Consider the following 23,123-nt stretch of genomic DNA (forward strand, 5'->3'; position numbering starts at 1 on the left):
GTCATGCTAGCAAATGTTATATTTAGCAAGTATCATATTTAGACCCACCAAATATGATTATCAAGTAACCAGGTTACTCAACAGAGGTCTCAATTTTCCCATCTGTAAAAAGGAGACGGTGAGACCTACTGCCCCAGGCTGTGGAAAGGTTTAAATGAGATACACATGTAACCTTTCTGGCACTTAACACTCAGCAAATAGCAGCAGTTATCATTATCATTTTAATTGTACATAAATCCACTTTGAGTTTATTCAGATGATTGAACATATGATAATTTACATGATAATAACTAACAAATGTTATTGTTAGCAGATACAGATCTGTGGATCCAGAACAGCATCTCAAGTAGCTGAGAGGTCATTCAGAAGGCTCTTGGCCCAGTGTCTTAGAAGAAATCGGATCTGAAGATGGCATCGAGGGTGCTGTGGGGCGGCCTCGGCCTGCTCCGCCTGCTGTGGTGTCTCCTCCCACAAACAGGCTATGTGCACCCAGATGAGTTCTTCCAGTCACCTGAGGTCATGGCAGGTAAAGCATTGCATGCGTAAAGATAAGTCGCAGCAAAGTCTGGATTGGAGCTGACTGCATATTTAGTGAGGAGGGAGAAACATATCTGTGTAGATGAGCAGTAAATCCATGAGCCTCTCTAGAATAAGAACTTGGGAGTGGGGACTTAGCATCTCCTTCCTGAATGGTAACATTTACCTTCTGGATGGTAACTAATGAAATGCCAGCCTCTTTGGTGTTTTCCTGCTTAGACCAACAGTACAGGTTATTTAGAAGAAAAACTATTCTGTATTTCTCAGTGAAAGGATTTGTGTTGGACTTCCCCAGTGACTGGGAAAACTTACACAGGGTTGTAATGTGAGATAATGTAACTTTTCTTCTGTAGATTTACATAAGGACTGGGGAACCCAGACCCGGAATGCTCACTTGTTAGCACTTATCTGGTGCAGGACACATCATGAGGATGGTTGCTAGGGACCTTGAGGCTTTTCAGATGCTCTGGGCACATGGCTTCCTCCTCACAGTTCAAGATGGCTGCTTGAGCTCCAGCCATCAAGTCTAAAACCAAGTCTTTCCAGCCACTGGAGAAGAAATGGGCATGTCTCCTCTCTTCAAGGGCATTTTTGAAAGTCACATACCTTCTGCCCATTTCCATTCAATTAGTCAGAATGTATCACTTGGCCACACCTAGCTGCAAAGGAAGCTGAAAATTACACTCTTTATAATTGACCACATGTCCCACTGAAGAGGCTAAGGAATAAGAAGGAAATGGATATTGGGGAGACATTCAGCTATTTCCGCCACAGACCTCAACAAGTGGATTTAACTTGAAAGGTCCAGTCTGCTTTTCTACACTTTTTAAAACCAAAACCAGTAAAAAGCAGCCAAATTGATCTGATCCTAGGTTTTCTGTTCCCCATTTACCTTGTGATATAAAGAGAGAAAATGGCTAAAAGGTTAGAGGAATAAGTAGGGCGAGGAAAGCCCTAAAAAAACCCAGCAATATTTTCAAGATGAGAAGTGGTGGGGTTGGAGCTGAGATGCAGAAACTAAAGGTTTATTTCCCTCACCCTCGCCCCTCAGAGCTCTGGGAGACTGGGGCAAAGGACCATAGACCAGGGCCAGCTGACGAGGATCCTTTTAATTACCTAAGTACTGCTTGGATATATTCTTCTTATAAAAAAAATTTAAATACACACAAAACTAAAGTCTCTTTGACCATAGCCACAACTGCTCATTCCCTTTCCCCTCCTCATACTGCCTATCCTGAATAACAATCATTATTACAGAGATGAGTTTTTGACTCTGACTTTGGAGACTTTAAATCTGAGGAGATAATTGGAACCACTCCCTGCTCCTCACCATACACCCTGTCCAGGGCACATTGTCACCTCGTGTCCCAGGCATGGTTCCTCCTACTCCCTTCACAGGTCAGGCATCAAAGGGCTGAACTCTCCTACATTCATTTCTATTGCTGCATAACAAATCACAAACCTAGCAGCTTAAAACTGTTAGTTCACAGCTCTGTTGATTAGAAGTCAGGCATGGGTTCTCTTCTTAGGGCTTGAAATCGACGTATAGGTTGGGCTGAGTTCTTCTCTGAAGCTCTGGGGGGAAACCTGCTTCCCAAGGTCATTCTTCTCGTTGGAAGAATTTAGTTTATTTCGGCTATGTGACTGAAGTCCCCGTTCCTTGCTGTCTGTCGGCTAGGGACTGCCCTCAGCTCCTAGAGACTACCCACATGCCTTTCCAGTGGCTCCTTCCATCTTAAGACAGCAATGGTGCGTCAAATCCTTTTAATGGTTTGAATCTCCGATGTCCTTTTCTGTCACCAACTGGAGAAAATGCTCTGCCTTTAAAGGGCTAGTGTGATTTTATCAGGCCCATCTGGGTTATTGCTCTCTCATATGGTCAGCCATCCCCTAATCACAAGAGTTAAATCCATCCTATTTACAGTCTCAGGAGTTATGTGGGGAGTGAACATTACCGGGGCTCGAATATCTTGGGGGCCATCGTAGAATTTTGTCTACCATATTCCCTGAGCTTGGAACTGGTTCACCTCTGCTTCTCTCTCTGCAGAGGACATCCTCGGCATAGAGGCCGCCCGGCCCTGGGAGTTTCAGCCCAGCAGCTCCTGCCGCACGGTGGTCTTTCCACTGCTGACCTCTGGCTCTGCTTTCTGGCTGCTCAGGCTCTGGGAAGAGCTGGGGCCGTGGCCTGTCCCAGTGAGTGGCTATGTGCTGCTCGTGGCACCCCGGCTCCTCCTCACTGCCCTCTCTTTTGCCCTGGATGTGGCCGTCTACCACCTGGCCCCACTGTGGAGGGCGGAGCGCTGGAATGCCCTGGTCCTGCTGTCTGGTTCCTACGTCACCCTGGTCTTCTATACAAGGACCTTCTCCAACGCCATCGAGGGACTGCTGTTTTCATGGCTGCTGGTACTGGTATCCTCCCGTGTAGCTTGGAGCTCCACACCCAAAAAGCCTGCCCCAAGCCCGTGGTGGCACAGCTGGCTTCTCGGCAGCATTGTGGCTGCTGGCTTCTTCAACCGGCCCACCTTTCTGGCCTTTGCCCTGATCCCCATCTTTCTCTGGGGCATTTGTGGAGCCGCAAAGCCTGCCTTCAAGTCACTGACCAAGGAAGCCCTGGGGCTCCTCCCAGGAGCAACCCTCACCGCAGCAGTGTTTGTGGCTGTGGACAGCTGGTATTTCTCCAGCCCTAGATCCAGGACCTTTGTCCTTACACCTGCCAATTTCTTGCACTACAACCTGGATCCTCAAAACCTGGTGAGGCACGGCACACACTTGCGGCTCACTCACCTGGCAGTCAATGGCTTTCTGCTCTTTGGGATGCTGCATGCCCAGGCCCTGCAGGCTGGGTGGCAACAGCTGCAAGTCTGCTTCCAGGCCTTTGTACAAATGGGCTTTCGGAGGATGTTGGATGCCCAGTGTCTACTGTCCAGCCCCAGGTCTCACCTCCTGCTCCTCTACTTCCTGCCCCTGGCTCTGCTGTCTGCTTTTAGCCACCAGGAGGCTCGGTTTCTGATTCCCCTTCTGGTCCCCCTGGTCTTGCTTTGTAGTCCACAGACCCAACCTGTGCCCTACAAGGGCACCCTGGTCCTCTTCAATGCCCTGGGGGCCCTCTTCTTTGGCTGCCTGCACCAGGGGGGTCTCGTGCCTGGCCTGGAGCACCTGGAGCGAGTGGTTCATGCACCTGTGCTCCCAAGTGTGCCTACCCACTACACACTCCTCTTCACCCACACCTACATGCCTCCCCGGCACCTCCTACATCTGCCAGGTCTGGGATCACCTGTGGAGGTGGTGGACATGGGTGGGACTGAGGACTGGGTCCTGTGCCAAGCCCTGAATGACTTCACCAGACGACCAGCCTGCCAGGTGGCTGGTGGGCAGTGGCTTTGCCGCCTTTTTGTGGTGACCCCTGGCACCACCAGGCCTGCCATGGAGAAGTGCAGCTTTCCTCTCAAGAGTGAGACACTCGTGTTTCCCCACTTGACCCTTGAGGACCCACCAGCCCTATCCTCCCTGTTGAGTGGGGCTTGGAGGGACCATCTCAGCCTTCACATACTGGAGCTCGGGGAAAAGCCTGACAACATGACAGGAAATCCACTGCCACAGGTGAAGCCACCACTCCACCTTCTGTGTAGGTAGCTGGGCTGGAGCACAGCCCTGATTCTCTTCCTTTCCTTCCCCTTCCAGAGCTCCCGCCACTGCCTCACCTATGCACAGCCCTTGGCTGTTTTACTTTCTGGGTAACCTGGTATCCTTTTCCCCGCAAAGATCAAAGATCTGACTGGTCAAGGTCCCCAGAGAACTTTGGCCCCTAATGTCTGTTCCTGCCTAATTCCTTCCAGCCCCTGTGCTGTTTTAAATATATGATAGCACCTGGTTGTGAAGAGAAAACTATCTGCTAATGACATTACTCAGTAATCTCCAAACCTTCCAGGATGCCTTACCTCTTGCTGTCAGGACAACTTCTTAGCTTCCTAGACACCTAGGAGACAGTGGAGATGTAGAGAGTAGGTACCTCAGATTCAAGGGACCTGAGTTCTAGTCCCTGGTCTGACACTCACTGGCTTTGTGATTTTAAGAAAGTCTCTTCCCTTACCCAGCCTCAGTTTCCCAACCTATACAATGGTTCAGAGGATGTCTGAGGTGTCTGACAGCTAACACTGTCATTCCTGGGTCTGCGGTGCATGTCCTCTGGCTAGATCGGCATGTCTCTCCTAAAGATCTTTAGGCATAGAAGTGGGTGTGGTGGTATATTTAATTGCACTTTAGTGCCTGCTTTCTTAGTGTTTGGTTATTACTAAAAACGTAGTTCTGGAATATTTCTTTCCACTCCCTTCCACTCCCATCCATAAATGGCAGTGGGACATTTCAGCATCTCATTCTTCAAGGATTCTCCTGGATAAAGGATCATTCTTCTTTTAAGAATAATTTTCCCTCCCAAGCCTGCCCCTCTCGGAGTAGAGAACACACAATACTGAGTCAGCTTCTAGCAGCACTTGACAACCTGGTGCTTCCAGAAGCCTTTCTTCTTAAATGTGATCTGATCCCTTTCTGAGCTCAAAGGCCGTGTCTGAAACCTCTCTTCACAGGATGGAGAGCAAGCCCCATGCCAAACCAACATCTGCTGCTTTGATGGAAGCCGTCACACTCCTGAGCATGCAGGTCCCAGACCACTGGGACCATGAGGAGCTGTGGTACTTCATCTGTCCTTATTCTCACACCTCACACTTCTGCCATCTTATGTGAACAAGAGACAACAGGGCCAGAGATCAGTAAGCTGGACATCAGCACAGAGCAGACCAAACCTACACAAATGACCAAACCTGAGTGTTTTTCTAGTCTTGCCTTTTGCTGGCTAAAACCTTGGATAATCTTAAATCTACACCCCTCACAGGCATGCTGTCCTATGACTGCTGCTAGGGTCTAACTGCCATACTTTTCTCATGACTCCAACCCCAAGGAAGAGGAAATTTAGTAGGCTGGTAGTGTAGCAACCTGTTTTGGGGGGCAAAATAGCCCCAATTTACAGCATTTGCCAATTTCTGTGGTGTAAATACTCCCACATGGCTGATTTCAGACTACTAAATTGATGTTACTGAATTCCAAGTTGGGAGGAGATACCAAGGATCTACTCTCGTGAAACAGTACAAACTGGTTCTGGAACACTATCAGGCATTTGCCTCATTTAAACTCTACAGGCTCATTCGTGACAATTCACTATTCCTGTGGTTTATGTTTCTGCTACAAACCTCTCACTTGTCTTCCTATCACTAAGGCATCATCCCTGGCAACTGATAAGCACTTACTTATTTTGCAGCCAAAGATGGCATTTCTGTCCACAGATATAAACCCAAGTGCCACCTCAGAGACACCCAAGAGTCTAGGGCCTCAAACTCCTTGGGCTTCTGCCTCTTCCCTTCCCCAGTTGGGTCCACCAACTCAGAATGCCCTGGAGAAACTGCTGGTGTAGCAGTCCATGTAGATTGTGGTGGCCTGGGCTCTAATAAATTTGTCTGTGAAATGTTTGCACCTGTGTGGCATCAAAAGGTGAACTGGAATTACCCTGTACTGCAGGGTCTGCAGGATGAGGGGCTAAGTTGCTTCTCTTTCTGGCAAAGCTTAGAAGGGCTTGAACAACATGCTGGGAGGCTATTGTGGGGGTTGGGAGGATTTGGTCTGTTTCTTTAGTAACAGGGTAACTGGTGAGAAGGCAAACCACCGATATAAACACTGGACGCTTTTACAATGATGTGAGGAGACATCCCAGTCACCTCCAGTTGGAGCAGAAAGGAGTTTTCTCTCTGCTTCCAGGTATGTTCTACAGGAATGGAGGGAACTCTTATATACTCCTTCCACAAAAAAAAAAAAAAAAAAATAAGCAAGTGCTCCCTTTTCTTGCTTTCCTTCCTTTCTTACTAAATGGCCAGTTTGTCTTGAAATTTCATTGCTTGCTGCACTTCTTCCCTTTTTAAGAAAAAGACAGTCAGTGTGCTTGTTTATGTTGAGGGTAGGGGTTTGGGCTGGGGACTGCTAATATTGTGCTGTTTTGATATCCAGAGACCAACGGGTGGGACTGAGACTAAAGGGGCAGACAAGACAGTAGAATGTACAAGCTCCTCAGACTCATTACCGCCAGCCTCCAAGGACAATCCAGAGTTGCTTCTGGTCTAGGAGAAGGGTATGTCCTCTTATAGGAGGAGAGGAGGGTAGGATGCCACACCAGGACTTCGGTTATTAGAAGAATGGGACTTGTGGCCTTACAGAGGATTAAATAGTACCTCTGATGGGAAGACTGAAAGGTGGGATGCCAAGCAAGAGTCTGACCATTAAGAAAGTGGAAGACAAGTTACATTAGTTCCATCATCTCCAGCCCTATCTAGCTCCCATGACTATCAGAAAAGCCAGAGTATAAAAGTGTGTTTGGTTACCAGTCTAAAAGCTTCTCGTGTGGCTTCCACCTCTCCATATTGCATGAATAACTGTGTAGCCTAATTAGAGGTGATCAGAAATTCAGTCAGAAGCCTCAAATGGCAGGACATTTCTGTATACAATGGATTTTCCTAATAGCAAGTCCATTAGCTGCACCATAATACTTATATTGTATCCTTGATCCTCTAAAATGGTGAATAGGAATCCAGGTAGCTTGTTCCACGGTAGGCAGTAGTTCTAACAACCAGTGGTGATGGTGGGGAATGGGGAGGCAGGCACTGAGGGTCAGGGTAAATGCTTTAGAGAGCTAACTACGGTCTTAGGCCCTGGAGTCAAAGGCCTGTGTATTCACATCACGTTCTGTAAGGCCATGGGCAACTTAAGAAGTAGCCTACCCTTTCCCATATGAAAGTGGTTGTAGGGATTAAGTGAGATAACCCACACAGGGTGCATTTAGCAAGTGACAACACAAAGTAAGCACTCAGGATCTTAACTAGTACTACCTTGGGCCTACAGTCCCCAGGAATCCTAATCCATTTTGCCAGAGAAGTACCACACTCATACCCATTGCTCGGCTCGCACATTTAATCAGAGGATTTTGGCATCCGCTAGGTTGTCTTTCCACCCATGATCTCTCCTGGAGGTAGTGCCGTGCTACATCAGTGCAGACGCAGCATCATCTATCACGAGTTTTAATCCCATTCGCAGAGGGCAGACTCCCTTTCGCGCAGTGGTACGGTCCATGGCTGTCTGTACATGGAGTATCAGGGTCTCGCCTATCTTCATTTCTGTTAGGTTTCGGGGGATTTCTTCACACACTGTGCCCTGTCCGATCACAGGGCTGCACCGGGGATGTCCGTTTGGCGTCTGAGAAGTAGACCTGTACAGGCCGAGTCAGGATTCGGAGCCGTGCGCAGTGCCGGGGATCACTCCTTAGCCCCGAGGCCCGTGTCCAGACCAGAAGGGAAAGCAAGCGATCTCGGCCCGGCCCAATCCGGGTTTAGGGGTTTGCGTCCGGGCCCCTCTGTCCACCCGGTGGTGGCCCCGGGCGCTCCTGGAGGCCGCGGCGTACCTCCTTAGTAAAGGTGTCTCTGAAGCGGGCAGCACGGCGGCCCAGAGATGCCGCGGGCCCACCCCCGAGACCTCGCAGACGACGGGCCGCGTCCTGGCCGCGCAGCTGGGCCTGCAGCAGTGCGAAGGCAGTGAGCTGCGCTGCACGCCGGATAGGCCGCGACTCGGACAGGCGCTCCACTATCTGCGGGCTGTGCAGCAGGACGGCCAGCAGCCTCCTTAGAACCATCCTTGCTTGGATCGACCCGGAACCCGCAGGACACCGCCCCCGCTTCGGATCGGCGACGCTAGATAATGGACCACGTCTGAGCCCGCGCCTCCCAGTGACGACACTGCCGTCCTGGGATTGGTCGACAAAATGACGACTTTCTGCGGTCGCCGCCGCGCTTTTCCGGTTCCACCACCTCGGGGGCAGCTCGTTGTTCGCGGACTGACGGTGTCATCGTCCACCCCTCTGCACCATGTCCGGTGGCCTCCTGAAGGCGCTGCGCAGCGACTCCTACGTGGAGCTGAGCCAGTACCGGGATCAGCACTTCCGGGTAGGGGAGGCCGCGCCTCAAGAAGGGAAGGCCCTGGGCCAGAACGCTGAGAATTGGGTTTTTCTTGTGTCGTTTCTCATTCTCTGGTTTCCCGAAACCCGAAGTGAGACCCTGGTGCCTGCTGGGGAATGGATGCTAAACGGGCGTTTGGATATCACTGAATCTCCTCCTCTGCTAGAAAGGGCATTTGAGGCTCGCTCTCCCATTCCCCTGCAGCCTCCCTGTTCCCGGGCCAATGTAGAGAGGGGTTCGAGCGGCAGTAGTGGTGGCTCACATTTTCCTGGGCTGTGCCTCGGAAGGTAACTTTATCATGAGGGGAAGGGGCGTCCTTTTGACACTAGCGCCTTTTGGCGCCTTCTTGACTCAGATATCGGGGTCTTTTATTATGTTTTGGTTTATATTAGATATTAGCCCAACTGGCCTTTGGTTCTTCGAGTCCTTCCTTTCCACGCGGTGGATGGGACCACAAAGTTGAGCCCAGTCTTCACCCCTAGGGAGCCTAGGAATGGGGAGATGAGCCAGCCAAGCACGTTAAGTGTCTAGATCAGCTATTAGCAACCTTTTCCATTTCATGGCACACATAAAGTAATTACTAAAATTTTGCCTAAAACCTTTTTTTTGCTGATCCGACAAAAAATAGGTATAATTTTGATCCATGCACACTGGGCGGCTGTTATTATTGTTGTTGGATGTTGCCTTTTAAAAAAAATTTTTTTATAATCTAAGGGAAAAGAGGTCGGGTATTGCATGTTTTAAAAATTCTTGTATACAGATGGCATATCGCTAGTCCACATGTTAAAATCAGAGAACTGGTGGGTCTCTGAAGAGGAAAATTTTAGTTTGGCCTATGTCGTAGTAGATTTTGTGGAAAAAGAGAAAGCAACAGATGTTCAAGGTAGTTTATTTGTTAGCAGCAAAGGGTGAGGTGGAGCGAGCTTCATTAACCACTCCTCTCCAGTGCTGTTGCCGAGCCTTCTGCTGTGCCCTGCAGGGTGTATGACCGGATGCATTCTGCTCAGGATGGCTGTGAATACAGCCGAACAAAAAAGTGTAAATTTACTTAAAACATTAGTTTTTGTTTTGTTTTATCATTACATGTCACAATGTATTTAATATGTGGCCCAAGACAACCTTCTTCCAGTGTGGCCCAGAGGCCAAAAGGTTGGATACCCCTGCAAGAGGGAAAGGGAAGAAGTTTCTACACTTTAAAGAGCTCATAATCCCATAGTAGGGACTTTAAATGGAGGCAAGTAATCATAACCTAGAGCGGAAATGATGAGTGTAAAGCTGTGAGGATGTAAGGCTGAGAGAATGGGCTGTGAGAATTCAGTAAAGGGATATAACCCTGTGACTGGGAAGGAAGGGGGTACATATAGAAGAAGGTAGGCGTGGGGAATGTGTAAAAAGTGTTATTAGAGTAGGACAAGGAAATTTTGTTTGAGGCCAAATTGAGGAAGATCTTAAATTCATTTACTCAGTCAGCCAGTTTTAAATGCTTACCATGTGCCAGGCATGATTGTCACTTGTCACTTAACAATCCTCATTACTTTAGGAAGTTCCACATCATAACCATTTTGAATTTCAAGCATCCTGAAAAATTGATACTGAAAGGATTCAACTTTTGTTATTTTTCCCTGCACTCTAAAGCCTGTAGCTTTACTTGGATAGTAGTAAGATACTGTCACGCAGAATTTCTAGTGTTCCCTGAATGGAATCCACATTAATATCATACCTTAAGTACAACACCAGTTGTCTTGAGCCATAAGCTGATTTGTTTGGACATTACTTAAGTGAGTAAAGTAGAAAGAAAAAAGAAAATACCCCCTGACCATAATTTTAACAAAAAAAGTTTATATTACAGTAGTAATACAAATAAAGTGAATCTAATGTCTTATTTCAAAGTTCTGAAAACCTAATGCTCTGTGGACTTTTTATTTTTTAAAGATTTTGTTTATTTTTAGAGAGAGGGGAAGGGAGGGAGAAAGAAAGGCAGAGAAATATTAATCAGCTGTCTCCTGCAGGCCCCCAACTGGGGACCTGGCCTGCAACCCAGTCATATGCCCTGATGGAGAATCAAACCTACGACCTTTCAGTGGTTTGCCAGAGGACGCCTGACCCACGGAGCCACACCAGTCAGGGCACCTTGGGGACTTTTTAAGGAAGTATGAGATTGGGTATGAGACTGGGTTTGGATTCCAGCTACAACTACAGAGTAGCTGTGTGACCCTGGACAAGTCTTAACTGTCTTTACTGAGTTGTAAAATGAGAATAAGTTAGGACCTACCTAATTCAGTTCTGAGAAGTAAATGAGACCTCATACATGGAAGTCACTGACCTGCAGTCCCTGGATTCTCACTAGAGTCAGACATACCTTTTTCTTGTTTATGATATCTATGTGTATTCATACTTTAGCAAATACATAACTTGGAATATATCCTTCACATTGTTCTGTACTTTTCTTTTTCACTTTGCTCCATTATGGAAATGTTCTGTATCACTGTATGTAGATGTACATTTTTCTTGGGGCTGCATAGTTTTATGTATTGAGGTACTACGATTTATTCATCATTTTCCTTTTGATGTGAGTTTATAGATGGTTTCTCTGTGCTGGCATTGAATGTGAGCACGAGACCTATTACTCTGAACACCGTGCTACAAAGCATTCGGAATGAATAATGCAAAGTCTTATTCTGAGAGTAAAGAAACTGGATTAGCATTCTAAATAGACCAGTAAATGAAAAAGCTATGCTTCTTGGGAAAGTGCTTTGGCAGCCTGAATTTGAATATCGGTTCAGCTCCTTTCCAAATTTGAATACCACTGTGTGGCTGATATTAGAGCCCAAATATGGGTCTGAAGGCCTGAGAGCAGGTCAGCTGGTAGGTTTTGTATTTAATCAACACTTGACCTCCCCAGTGTGGAGGCTAAAAGACTTTCTCCTGAACTCAGAGAAAAATATAGGAGCATGGAAACTATCTAAGCAGTTGTTGCTTTGAACGTTCTCTATGGGAGCGTTAAAGGGGTACCCTGTCCCTGCAAATCCATTTATTTTTCACGGCAAAGGTTAAAATCATCCTTTCAAATAAATTGGTTCAGGGTCTGGAAATTAAACTTGGACTATTAGAAAAGGATTCAGTGCTGAGGATATGAGTGTGCAGGGAAAAGGCATGCCACTTGTATGGCAGGTAGTATGGTACAGGAGGAGGACTATATGCAATGTAACTTTCAAGTCATGGCCCTCTATTAAAAGCAGCCTGGATCTTGCGTAAGTGTTTCATAGATAGTGAACACCTCTCTCTCTCTCTCTCTCTCTTTTTTTGGCAGGGTGTTTGTCATAGATTGGGATGATGAGAGAAGCTGATTCCCCAATCAGAATTAATGAAAAGTTTTCTAATATTAGGAATACTACTTAAGCAGGGCTCTTCTTAGATTGTGTTGTTTAACTTTTTATCTGTTTGAAATTCTAGGGTGACAATGAAGAACAGGAAAAATTACTGAAGAAAAGCTGTACATTGTATGTTGGAAATCTTTCCTTTTACACAACTGAAGAACAAATCTATGAACTCTTCAGCAAAAGTGGTGACATAAAGAAAATCATTATGGGCCTGGACAAAATGAAGAAAACAGCATGTGGCTTCTGCTTTGTGGAGTATCCTTCCTGTGTGTCTGATGTAGCTCTTGGATGAGGTGGGATTTAGAGTGGTTAGTCATCTTTTTTTAAAAACAAGTGAGGATACTTGCTAATTAGCATCCCTAAACTTATCTCTCTCTCTCTCTCCTTCTTTCATCTACTCCCACTTTCTGTCCAGTATGAGCACACTTTTACATTGTGAAAGCTGGCAACATCTATATTCTGTTCTGAAATCCATGCTTTATTTATAATTAAGAAAAACAACTTTAAAGAATATATGCTCATGGTATTTTTAAAAAGTCAAGGGTGTAGTGAAAATAAAATCCCTGTACCACTGTAAGTCCAGAGACAGTTACCAGTCTCTTGGGTGTCTTTCCAGATGAAATCTTGTGGATGTGTGGTAGTGTACTGCATGCACTGTATTTTTCCCTACGTCTTAGAGGTTGTTCCACGTTAGCACATGTAGGTCTGCCTCTTAAAAAAATTTTTTAGGTTTTATTTATTTATTTTTAGAGAGGGGGAAGGGAGAGAGGGAGAGAAACATCAGTGTGTGGTTGCCTCTCATGCACCCCCCAGTGGGGACCTGGTCCACAACCCAGGCATGTGCCCTGACTGGGAATCAAACCAGCGACCCTACGGTTCACAGGCTGGTGCTCAGTCCACTGAGCCACACCAGCCAGGGCTATAGCTTGATTTTTATAGGTCAATACCAAAACTGTATTTATGATCATTTATTCTCTCCCTGGAAAATGTAAATATTGGAACTCTTAGATTTATCCTGTTTTTTCCCTAATATCTTTGTTTTTTGGGTCAATTTGTTTTATACTCTGAGAAATTGGCCAGACCTGATCTAACATGTCTTTTGAAAATTTTTTGTGTCCTGAATTATCTGTTTCTTTTGGTTATATTTATGCTGTACATTTTCCATAAAGGTTACGTTTCCAATCATAATTAAGAAAAAGATGTCTCATTTTGTGGACCCAGGCAGAGCTGCTCCTCAAGTTGTTGCCTTACCTTTGGGCTATGTGGGTTTCTCAAATGCCAGAAAGAATTGTATTTTGGCCAGCTAATATCAAGACATGTGCTAGTTCCTCCAGACAGTTCATTCAGAACTGCATCATTTTATTTGTATTTATCTGAAATTAAAGCCCATCCTGCTAGCAAAGTGTTCCCACATAGAAACTGTTAAACTCTTATTTGCAGTTTCACTTCTTATTCAACTTTGAATTAAGAGCCTCCTGGGTTTCCTGTCTCCTTTAAACTTCTTTGGAATATTTCAGACTGTGACTTTGTTTCATCCACTCTCCAAGGGACTTTTTGCTCAATCACTAGTCTGCTGATGGCCCCTTCTATTTTCTGGGTGTATGTTTCTTTTCTGTCATTTTAATAGGGTCTTGAGAAGGAAAGGAGAGAAATGTGCTCACTATTAGCTTGAACCAGAAACCCCACTTTTGGGTTTGGTGTCTGATTTCTGGGCTCTGCAAGCTTCCTTCCATTTTCCCTTCACATGAAAGGGACCAGAGTGTCCATGTTTTGCTTTTGTCCCTGATAGCAGTAGTTCACAGGGGACAAGGAGAACAATGAAAATACAGAAGGCAAAGAAAATCCACCCTGTAGGTAATAATCAGTCTGAAAGCTGGAGTATTTTTGCATTCATCTTGTAGGTCAAAGGTGAACAATCATAATGGCAAATACCCAAAGAGAGCCTGCCATTGGGACTGTTATTTTTCTGTTTGTCCTTTTAGAATGCATTTCATTCCTTCAACAAAAAATTATTGAATGCCCACTATGTGCTAGGCGTCTCGTAGGTTCTAGATACTGGAATTTCAGCAGGTTTTTCCCACTGTAATTAAAGACAAGGAAAAAATGTCTAGATCAGCATTTCTGAGTCTTTCCTTCTAATGAAATACCATGGCAATTCCATATGCCCAGTGACCACTTTTATTTAGTTTTCTTCAATATATAGCCCCAAATTTGGATGCTAGTGATTCCTTGGATACACGTGCATTTTGTGGCCTATACCTGCCCTAAACATATTTTATACTTTGCAAATCAAAAAATGGGGAGAACAGGACCAAATAGTTATTAATAGAATTACTCAGGAAATCATGATCAAAGTAGCCATGGATAAGTGTTATATTTAACTCTCTAGTGCTTCTGCATCAACCTCAAACAGGCCTGTGCAAACCAAATTATTGTCTTTAAACTCCATCTGGTTGGATTACTTGTTGTACTTTTTCTTAACAACTCAGCTTCATTTAGCTGTTGCTTGCCGTATTTCCAAAAAGGTTTGAAGAAATGTTATATAGTGTTCCTTAATAGTTATGCCTAAGATACTATTCAAGAGCAGATGCAGAAAATGCCATGCGGTACATAAATGGAACTCGTCTGGATGACCGGATCATTCGTACAGACTGGGATGCAGGCTTTAAGGAGGGCAGGCAGTATGGCCGTGGACGGTCTGGGGGCCAGGTATGCAGGAAGGTTCTCTGGGCTTAGCCTTTACCTGGGGTTCCTGTCCTAATGACAAGTGTTATAACTATGCCTAAGACCCTGGCCAAGCAGCTCGGTTGGTAAGAGCATTATCCCAATATGCCAAGGTTGCAGGTTTGATTCCTGGTCAGGGCACATACAAGAATCAACCAGTGAATGCATCCGTAAGTGGAACAACAAATCAATATTTCTATCTTTCTTCCCCTCTCCATTCTCTCTTCCTCTATCTAAAAAATCAATAAATAAAAAAAAAAATTTTAATACAATAACTTTGTGCCTATAACTTTGGCTTGAAGTGAATCTCAAATCACCCATTAGGATTAGTAAATTATTTTCTTAACCAGTGAAATGGTATATTTCCACAAGCAACTATTACTGGACTTCAGCTAGGGGCTAGATATATCCCACCTGCCAAAGTGTCTAGAACAAAAGCAATATTGAAATAAGTTTTGTTTTTATTTTATGTAACTGAACTTAAGTACTTTGGAATGTGTTATTTTTGAATGCTGGTGATTGATTATGTATTTGGGCGTTTGGTAAAAACAAAACCTATTATGTAGTCTCAGATAATTCTGCAAGGCAATTACACATTTTTTTTTTTTTTTTTTAATCCTTACCTGAAGACATACTTAACTGATTTTAGAGAGGGGAAAGGAGGGAGAAAGAGGGAGAGAAACATTGATTGGCTGCCTCCCACACACTCCCCGACCAGGGATCAAACCCAGGACCTTTCAGTTTATCAGACAATACTCCAACCGAGCCACACCAGGCAGGGCAAGGCAGTTAAACTTTCTCTCGGTTGCTTAAAAAAATTTACATCCTGCTTGAATGTTTGTTCACATTATGACATCTGAAATGGCTTAGCTGTTTATCTGAAATATTCATGGGAGATACTTGTTACACCAGTCTTGTCTATACTGTAACTTCCACTTTTTTCAATTAAGGTACGAGATGAGTATCGACAGGACTATGATGCTGGGAGAGGGGGCTACGGAAAACTAGCCCAGAACCAGTGAGCAGTGAACCCCGTCATGAAAAACTCGCTCCTTTGGCCGCTGAATTCGAGATACATTACCCAAGGTCTGCAAACCTGCCATTTTTACCAAGTTTTGAGAGCCAGAAGCCCACTTCATGGTTTCCCTCTGAAAATTATAAAAGGACAAAATTCAAAAGAATGCCTTTAATTCTAGTCTTAGAATACTGGCCATGTGTCAGGTTACCATAATTATTTCCTTACCAGGTCAAAAATTGTGTTCCTTAGCAACAGATTTTATCTATACTATGGATCTACCAGGAAAAGAAAAGAAAACAAACCACCATACCCACAAAAACACTTAGAAAAGTTGAAAAAAATTAAAATTTTGTTTGCCATGCTTATGTCTAAGGTTCAAGGTCTATACTGGGGCCTGGAAATACTGTTTAAAAATTTTTAAGTTTCCCTGAGATAAAATTTAATAAATGAAGTTTTGAGATATTGTATAGCTTTGTTTTTCAAATCCTCACCTGAGAACATGCCTATTGGATTTAGAGAGAGGTGAAGGGAGGGGGAGGGAGAGGGAGAGAAACACCGCTGTGAGAGAGCAATCTCGGTTGGTTGCTGCACATGCCCCGCAACTGGGTGGGGGCCAAACCTGCAACCTAGGCATGTGCCCTGACTATGAACTGAACCTGTAACCTTTTGGTTTACCCAGGGCAATGTTGTATAGTTTTGCTCTAAATTAGGAACAGATGTTTGACAACTTTATTTCTAAATTGGATTCTAATCTCTGAAGGCAAACTTAGATGTCAAGAAAATTCCCTAAATAGTTGGTCCGAAAGTAAGCCTTATAGTCCCAGGGGATATACCACCCGCTTACATGCTTTATATATCAGGAAATTAGGTATGGGAATTGAAAAGTATTTACTAAACACATTTTTTCAAAAGATGTGATTTTCCTGAAAACAAGGGCAGTTTGTAGTACAGAGAACCTTGATATTCTAAGGGAAGTGGGGGACACTGTCAGTAGGAAACGGGATGAAATATCAGAGGACAGCAGTTAAAACATTGCCTTAATGTGCTAAAGGTTGCTGTGAGGGCCACCAGATTCTTTTCATTTTCAGAGTGATCTTGGGAATGGAGTAAGTTTTTAAAAGCTTAAAGATCAAAAGACTGCCTAACAAAAATGATCAGAAATGCTTCCCTCAGGAATTGTGTTCTGGCCAATTTTCATGTTGAAGTCTGTCTTGTTTTTTTGCTAACTGTGTTTACTGAGTTTCAGAGCCTTGATAGTGACCGTCTCCAGAGAGGAGAGCCTAAATGTATTTACTTTGCGTTTGTAAGGCAAGAGGTGATTTCTAATAGTATGTTGAACTATTGCTCATTTACAACTGCTAACCTAGTATAATCTTCCCTGCTGTGACAGTTCTTTTCATCTAGCAACAAAGTATCTCTAAACTTTCTGTAGTTTATGAAACTTCTGGCTGAAGTATGTCAATTGTGAACATCTTTTGACACCACAGTAAGTATAGGTCTTATTAAATTAAAACTCGTTACTTGAATTTTTAAAAGAGCTGTTAACTACTTACAAGTGTTTAGGAAAAAACCATTTGCAATTATTTAATTTCATGAGGACAAACTATTTTTTAAAATTTCTTTTTACACTATAGTTTGAATTTAATGTATTTTATATTCTTTTGTAATAAAACATAACTCAGATTTCAACAGGCTTGAAAACCGCAGACAGTGGTTTTATTTGGAATTGTGTCTTCTGTAACAGATTTCAATAAAGTTGGGCCAACTTATCCTTGTCTGTGCCCATTTCCTCACCTATAAAGAGGGACACTGGAACCCTCTTACTCTGCAATATTTATTAATGTGTTTTGGGGCAATCTATGAATAATGTACAGAATTTGCATGTCCATTCTGAGTTACCTAATATGTCAGTCACTAGCCACATGGAGCTAATTAAATTAAAACATTCAGTTTCTCATTTACATTAGCCACATTTCAAATGCTCACATGTGACTACTGGCTACTGTAGTGGATGCAAATACAGAACATTTCATCACCGCAGAAAATTCTATTGGATAGCACTGTTTAAGGGCAGGCTGCTTGGAGCCTGCACTGGTCACTGTTCATAAATAAGCCGTATCATGACTGGAATGTTACTGGGAAAAAATCATTACTCACCAAACAGTACCTATTATCCAGTACAAAAGAACACACATTTATAAAGGCATTTAGTTTATTTTTTTCAAAAAATATTTTTGCTAGAAGGTTTGAGTCACTTTACATGATCACAACCTTTAAACAAATTCATTTTCTGACCAAAAGGTACCCCTTAAGTGAACAGCTTGTCTAGGTCTGCTTTTGTAATACCCAAATACAATTAGCACTTCTCTGATGGTATTCCCTAGGTCTTAATTGTCTACAGGTCAGTTGGCAGAGCCCAGCACATAAAGTATGTGCTTCGTAACTGCAGATTAGTTTGGTTTTTTTATTATTATTATTTTTTTATTTTAGAGAGGGGGGCAGAGAGGGAGGAGAGGGAGAGAAACACTGATATGAGAGAGAAACATCGACTGGCTGCTTTCTGCACACACCCTGACTGTGGACAGAACCTGCAACCCAGACATGTGCCCTGACCAGGAATCAAACCACAACCTTGCAGTCTGCGGGACGACGTCCAACCGACAGCCACACTGGCCAGGGCTAGTTTGTTTTGTTAACATCACTAAGCAGAGCAGACAGTTAATATATCTAATTCACACTATTAATCCACTGTTTCTTGCCTGAAGGGTCTGATCCACCCAGAGCTCCCAGTTCTCTCTCATAACCCAGTGAACCACAGTTGTGGAGAAAAGGGGTGAATCAACTTAGGCTAGTGCTGGCTGTGTCCCAGTTAGGTCTGCTGTTGTTTTGTTTCAACTATGAATTCAGGATGACCAGTGTTACTTGTATTTAATGATAACTAGAAAATAAAATGCAATGCCAAAAAAGGGTTTTAGGGACTATTGGGAGCAAGTGCTGCTTTTCCCCTAGGAGGTTCCCTTACTTAAGATAAGGTTGGTTCTCTACAGTTCTTGACAGCTCTTAACTAAAGATGAATGAAATCTATATTTCATTGCTATAAATTTAACAAAAGGAAAGAAAATCACTGGAAAGAAGCAACGACAGACGGGTAAGTTTGCTGATGGAGAGAACTAGGCATCTTGTTGAAGGCACATCATAAGTAGCTTTTAGTCTGTACAAGGCCTGCACTCAACCCCAAAAGCCTAAGGTCTGCCCACCGTGTGGACAAGAATTCAGTGCCAAGCTAGTGACAGTAAAACAATGCCTATCTCTTCCACCAACAGCACAGACTGTATTTCAAAAATGTCTTTGTTGCAAGGAAGCAATTATGACAAACATCAGGACAAAGGCCATTCTCTAATGTAGGGCTTGGGCTAAAGAGAGGTTTATCACAAGAAGGGGAAAAGTGACTGTGTCAAAACCAAGTTTCATGAATGGAGAGAAACATTTTAACCAGATTTAAAATATTTGTAATTTAGGCTAAAGCATGCTGAGCAATGCACCTCAAAGTGTCCTTATAGCTGGAAGTGAATGAAAGACTGGACTTGAACAGCTCACTTTAGGTTCCCTGTGAACATCCCTGCAAGCCTGAATGCTGAGATGATGGCCATTTCTCAGATTGGAGGAAATGGCAAGTCAAGCTTTGGGCATTAAGATTCTGGCCAGAACACAGTTCTGTCTCTTCTGTATGCCTAGTTCTATCAGTAAGGAAGTGAGACTTGAAGCTCTAAAGTTTAAGACATTTTGAGTCAATAGCCTAGTTACTGGCTACTTTATATAGCTACCAAAAAAAAAAAAAAAAAGGCAAAAGTATCGCATACATATTTGAAAAATCTCATTTTGCATCCTTGTCTGAAAACTGAAACCCTCAAGAAGATATCCCCCCCATTTTAAATTGTCATCTTTCATAATGCAGACACAACCGTATCTATAGCAGCATAAAGTACCTCTACACTCAGTCTTTTTAACTACTTGAAGCACAATAAATACTGACCTGGTTTTATACTAAGGAGTTTGAGTCTGGGGGACTTAGGCAAGTGCTGGGGCTGTTTACAATGTAAACACTGGCATTGGTGCTTGGAATGTCTGGGGAGGGAACCCTGCATGTAAACACGTCTGACTCCACCCTCACCTGCTGGCAGTCAGCCTTACCTCATGGCCAAGTTAAACTGCACATTTTAGCTTTTTATCTTTAACACCTAACTAGGCATAGATCCCAAATGCCTTCAGCCATTTTCTTGGTATTTTTCTATACAAGCTTCTAGGTTTCTTATTGTATCTGTTGTTTTTCCTGCCCAGTTCAGAACAGGTAATTGGGAGGTCTAACATGCATCTTTTATTTCCTTTCAAATACCACAAAAGGCTAGATTAAAGATGCAAGACCCATGACATTAACTCTAATGCAGCTAAGTGTAAGGACAGGACCACTTCTGCCTTTCTGCAGAAGCTGAGGCTCAGAGGAGCAAAAACAGGACTTCGGTGCTAGAGTCTCAGGGTGGGTCAAGCAAAGGCCAAATGAGGAGCCCCGGACGTCCCTGAGATCACTAAAGAGATAAGAGGGGGAAAAAATTAGTAACACCTGCAAAAGACCTGAAGCCAGTCTTCACTTTAAATGTTTGTATTGTACCCTCGAAATAGAAAGGTATTTGGCAAATTTTAATTTCTTAAGGAAGATAAGGGGAGTGTCAACTTGTAAATTACTGTTAGGCAGAGTTCTCATTTGTTTGACCATTTGTTTGATAGGTACTAAGTTTTTTAATGGGTCAAAAACAAAAATCCAGGAATTCAATGTTCCAGCAAAAACCTTTATAAATCTTAGGCATTTATTATAATTCTTAAATGTGCCTTCATATATAGAACACACCAGTTAGTTTATGGCCACTTCCTTCTCACCCTTCAAAAGGAATGCAACTCACAATCTAAGACTCAGGGAAGTCAGCAAAAAGTACTGCTGGTAAAAGGAAGACAGGACTGGATTTGTCAAAACAACTCCTAGCTACCTTTTATGCCCAGGGAACACTTAATACTTTCAGAGTTATATTGTATCAAAAACATCCCACAGTTTTAGGTTCTGGGATTAAATTTTAAACCTGTATTCAGTTCACATCTAACTAAGTTCAAAAGCTGCACCAAATCTACTAGGCTTTTTTTTTAATACTCTGCACTGCATGCTCTGTCTATATGCATGCTGTATTTGGATAATAAATATTAAATATGGGGTGGGGGAAACACATGGAATCCATAAAGTTAAAACTGAAACCAAACCGAACATTAAAAAATAGTACATGGTAGCTAGAGAAATGAATAAGCGCTAAAAATAAACTTGAGGTAATAACAGTGGCCCAATACCACTGATCTGAAATATCTGTAAAAATTCAAATAAGTGTTTGGAGATTCAAGTAACAAACCATTTGCTGCAACTTGGTCAGACTTCCCAGCCTTGCTGAGTTTTAGTCCATGAGCCGGCACTCACACAGCTCTTTGTAAATCCTCTTCCGTACTCGGGGCATGTCTTCTTGGGAAAACTGGAAAGGCTGCTCTAAGGCGAGGCACTTGCAGTACTGCAAAGGTCCCAGAAACACATAAATGGCATGGGGAGTTATGTACCAGCCCAATGTATAAAAAATTTTTCAATAGCCTTTTGACCACTAAGGGAACCTAAGTATAAAAAAAGCACAGCCCTTCAATGTGGCCATTATTTAAAATCTAAGAGTTTTTGCTCTGTGGCTAAAAGACCATTTGCCAATGGTTAAAAATAAACAGTTGATTCTGCACATGCCAAAGGTCTATGATAAGGACAAATTCAAAGCAGCCTCTCGTGTGGCTTACTAATGACCTCTGATAAGATGTTGAAGATATCAATTATTCATTCTTGGCCTTCAAAGGTGGTCTTCCAAGCAGTAACATCTGAAAATATAGAAACTACTGCTCCTTAACATAAAAAAGGAGGAAGGAAAAGTAACCTGTTAACTGTAACTAGTACAGTGTACACATCACGGGGACTCCTATCTTGCCTCTCTAAACCCAACAAATGTAATTCACACAGTAAATTCTGGGGAAAAAAAGTATTTCATTACCTGGAGCACAAAGACTCCACAGTCACTGTCGTTTTTCTGTTGTGGAATACACTGAGGGGGGAAAACAAAATGATCATTAAAATAAGACCAAGTACTACTTTTCAGATAAGAAACATAGTTTTTATAGAAAAATGAGCAAGTGACAGGAAATTTGCCTCTAGCTAGGACAGCTAGCGTGTATTTATTTAAAGTGTTTGATTTTATGTAGGCATCTGGCTATCAATCAACCACAATTTATAGAACAACATTTTGCCTAAATATAAGAATTCGGAAATAAAATAAAACCCTATTTAAAAACTTCCATTTGGATAACTAGTTTTGCTATGAATTCACTAACAATGAAATTGTGGATCAGAGAACATGCACCTGGACTCTGAACACTTACAACAGTAACAATCCTGCTTAGCAGTCTCCGTTTTCATCTCTTATTACACAACTGTTTCCTGCTCTTTAAAAAACATTGTAAAGGTAAATGGTATGTTTTCAAAAAGAACTGTTACTATATCCTGCCCAAAGTGGGAATATGAAAGATCCTGTCTAAATTTAGGAGAATACCTAGATTCTAGTTAGGTACATTCAGAAAATTTATAAGTTCAATTTTAATTTGAACTAATATACTAAGTTACTTAAAACAAAACTTAAGTTTAAAACTTAGCACTTGGTTCAGTTAAAGGATGAACAAATGCATCTTGTCCCTTTGGGCTTGTGTTACAGATTTGTTTCAAGGCTCTGCATTTTTAACATTGGGTCAATGATCCAGATGGGGAGAATGGCAGAGGTGGGGGTGGGGGGGTGTGGGAATTGGGACAACTGTAATAGACCAACAATAAAACAAACAAACAAACAAACAAACAAACAAAAACAGACAGACCTGAGTTCAGGGACATGACCCTACCAATAGTTTTGATGGCCTCTGGGGAAGGTCACACCTAGGCTTCAATTATGTTTTTTTGTCTATAGAATAAAGATGATGCTTATCCCGAAATGGCCTAATTACCTCACAGGCTATAAGGATCAAATGAGATCACACAAGCAAAAACACTTTGAAAACAAGAAAGCAGTGACCATAAAATATAAGGGACTGGTATTTGTAACAGGATTCAGAGGCTACACCGGGACACTGTGCCCCACGTACAGTTTTTAAATGTCTATGGACCAAATACAGTGCTGCTCCCAGATTGTGTTCAGACTGAAGCACTCAGTTCACTGTGTTACCTAAATGCCTGGAAAGTAGCTCAGTGTGCTTACTACCTTAGTAGATCCACATAGTCACTGAGGCAAAAGGCAGGTCCCACCAATACAC

At 43.1% G+C, this 23,123-nt stretch overlaps 4 protein-coding genes across 8 annotated transcripts in view; 2 read left to right on the forward strand and 2 right to left on the reverse strand.

Annotated features, from left to right (window-relative positions):
* The first annotated feature begins 393 nt into the window (after positions 1-393).
* On the forward strand, positions 394-4,774 carry PIGZ (phosphatidylinositol glycan anchor biosynthesis class Z). Its single transcript, XM_054574954.1, has 2 exons — positions 394-526; positions 2,585-4,774. The coding sequence occupies exons 1-2, from the start codon at positions 409-411 to the stop codon at positions 4,168-4,170; spliced, it is 1,704 nt and encodes a 567-aa protein (XP_054430929.1). The 5' UTR covers positions 394-408; the 3' UTR covers positions 4,171-4,774.
* A 2,757-nt stretch (positions 4,775-7,531) lies between these two features.
* Positions 7,532-8,319, reverse strand: NCBP2AS2 (NCBP2 antisense 2 (head to head)). The gene has a single exon (XM_054574955.1). It carries the CDS (start codon positions 8,258-8,260, stop codon positions 7,961-7,963), a length of 300 nt encoding a protein of 99 aa, XP_054430930.1. The 5' UTR covers positions 8,261-8,319; the 3' UTR covers positions 7,532-7,960.
* An 89-nt stretch (positions 8,320-8,408) lies between these two features.
* On the forward strand, positions 8,409-17,628 carry NCBP2 (nuclear cap binding protein subunit 2). Its single transcript, XM_054575124.1, has 4 exons — positions 8,409-8,570; positions 12,036-12,217; positions 14,533-14,671; positions 15,637-17,628. Exons 1-4 carry the CDS (start codon positions 8,493-8,495, stop codon positions 15,706-15,708), a joined length of 471 nt encoding a protein of 156 aa, XP_054431099.1. The 5' UTR covers positions 8,409-8,492; the 3' UTR covers positions 15,709-17,628.
* Positions 17,629-17,898: 270 nt separating this feature from the next.
* The window catches only part of SENP5 (SUMO specific peptidase 5), a 64,023-nt gene continuing 58,798 nt past the window's right edge, over positions 17,899-23,123 (reverse strand). For all 5 annotated transcript variants that reach the window (XM_054575127.1, XM_054575126.1, XM_054575129.1 and 2 more), the window contains 2 exons: positions 21,821-21,871; positions 17,899-21,304 (listed from right to left, as the gene is read on the reverse strand). In XM_054575127.1, the coding sequence (XP_054431102.1) occupies positions 21,194-21,304; positions 21,821-21,871 (162 nt within the window). In that variant the 3' untranslated portion in view covers positions 17,899-21,193. The remainder of the gene's footprint in view (positions 21,305-21,820; positions 21,872-23,123) is intronic.

The sequence above is a fragment of the Pteronotus mesoamericanus genome, unplaced genomic scaffold (assembly GCF_021234165.1).
Source record: "Pteronotus mesoamericanus isolate MK-2021 breed Mesoamerican mustached bat unplaced genomic scaffold, CSHL_Meso_final contig_27, whole genome shotgun sequence".
Taxonomy (NCBI): domain Eukaryota; kingdom Metazoa; phylum Chordata; class Mammalia; order Chiroptera; family Mormoopidae; genus Pteronotus; species Pteronotus mesoamericanus.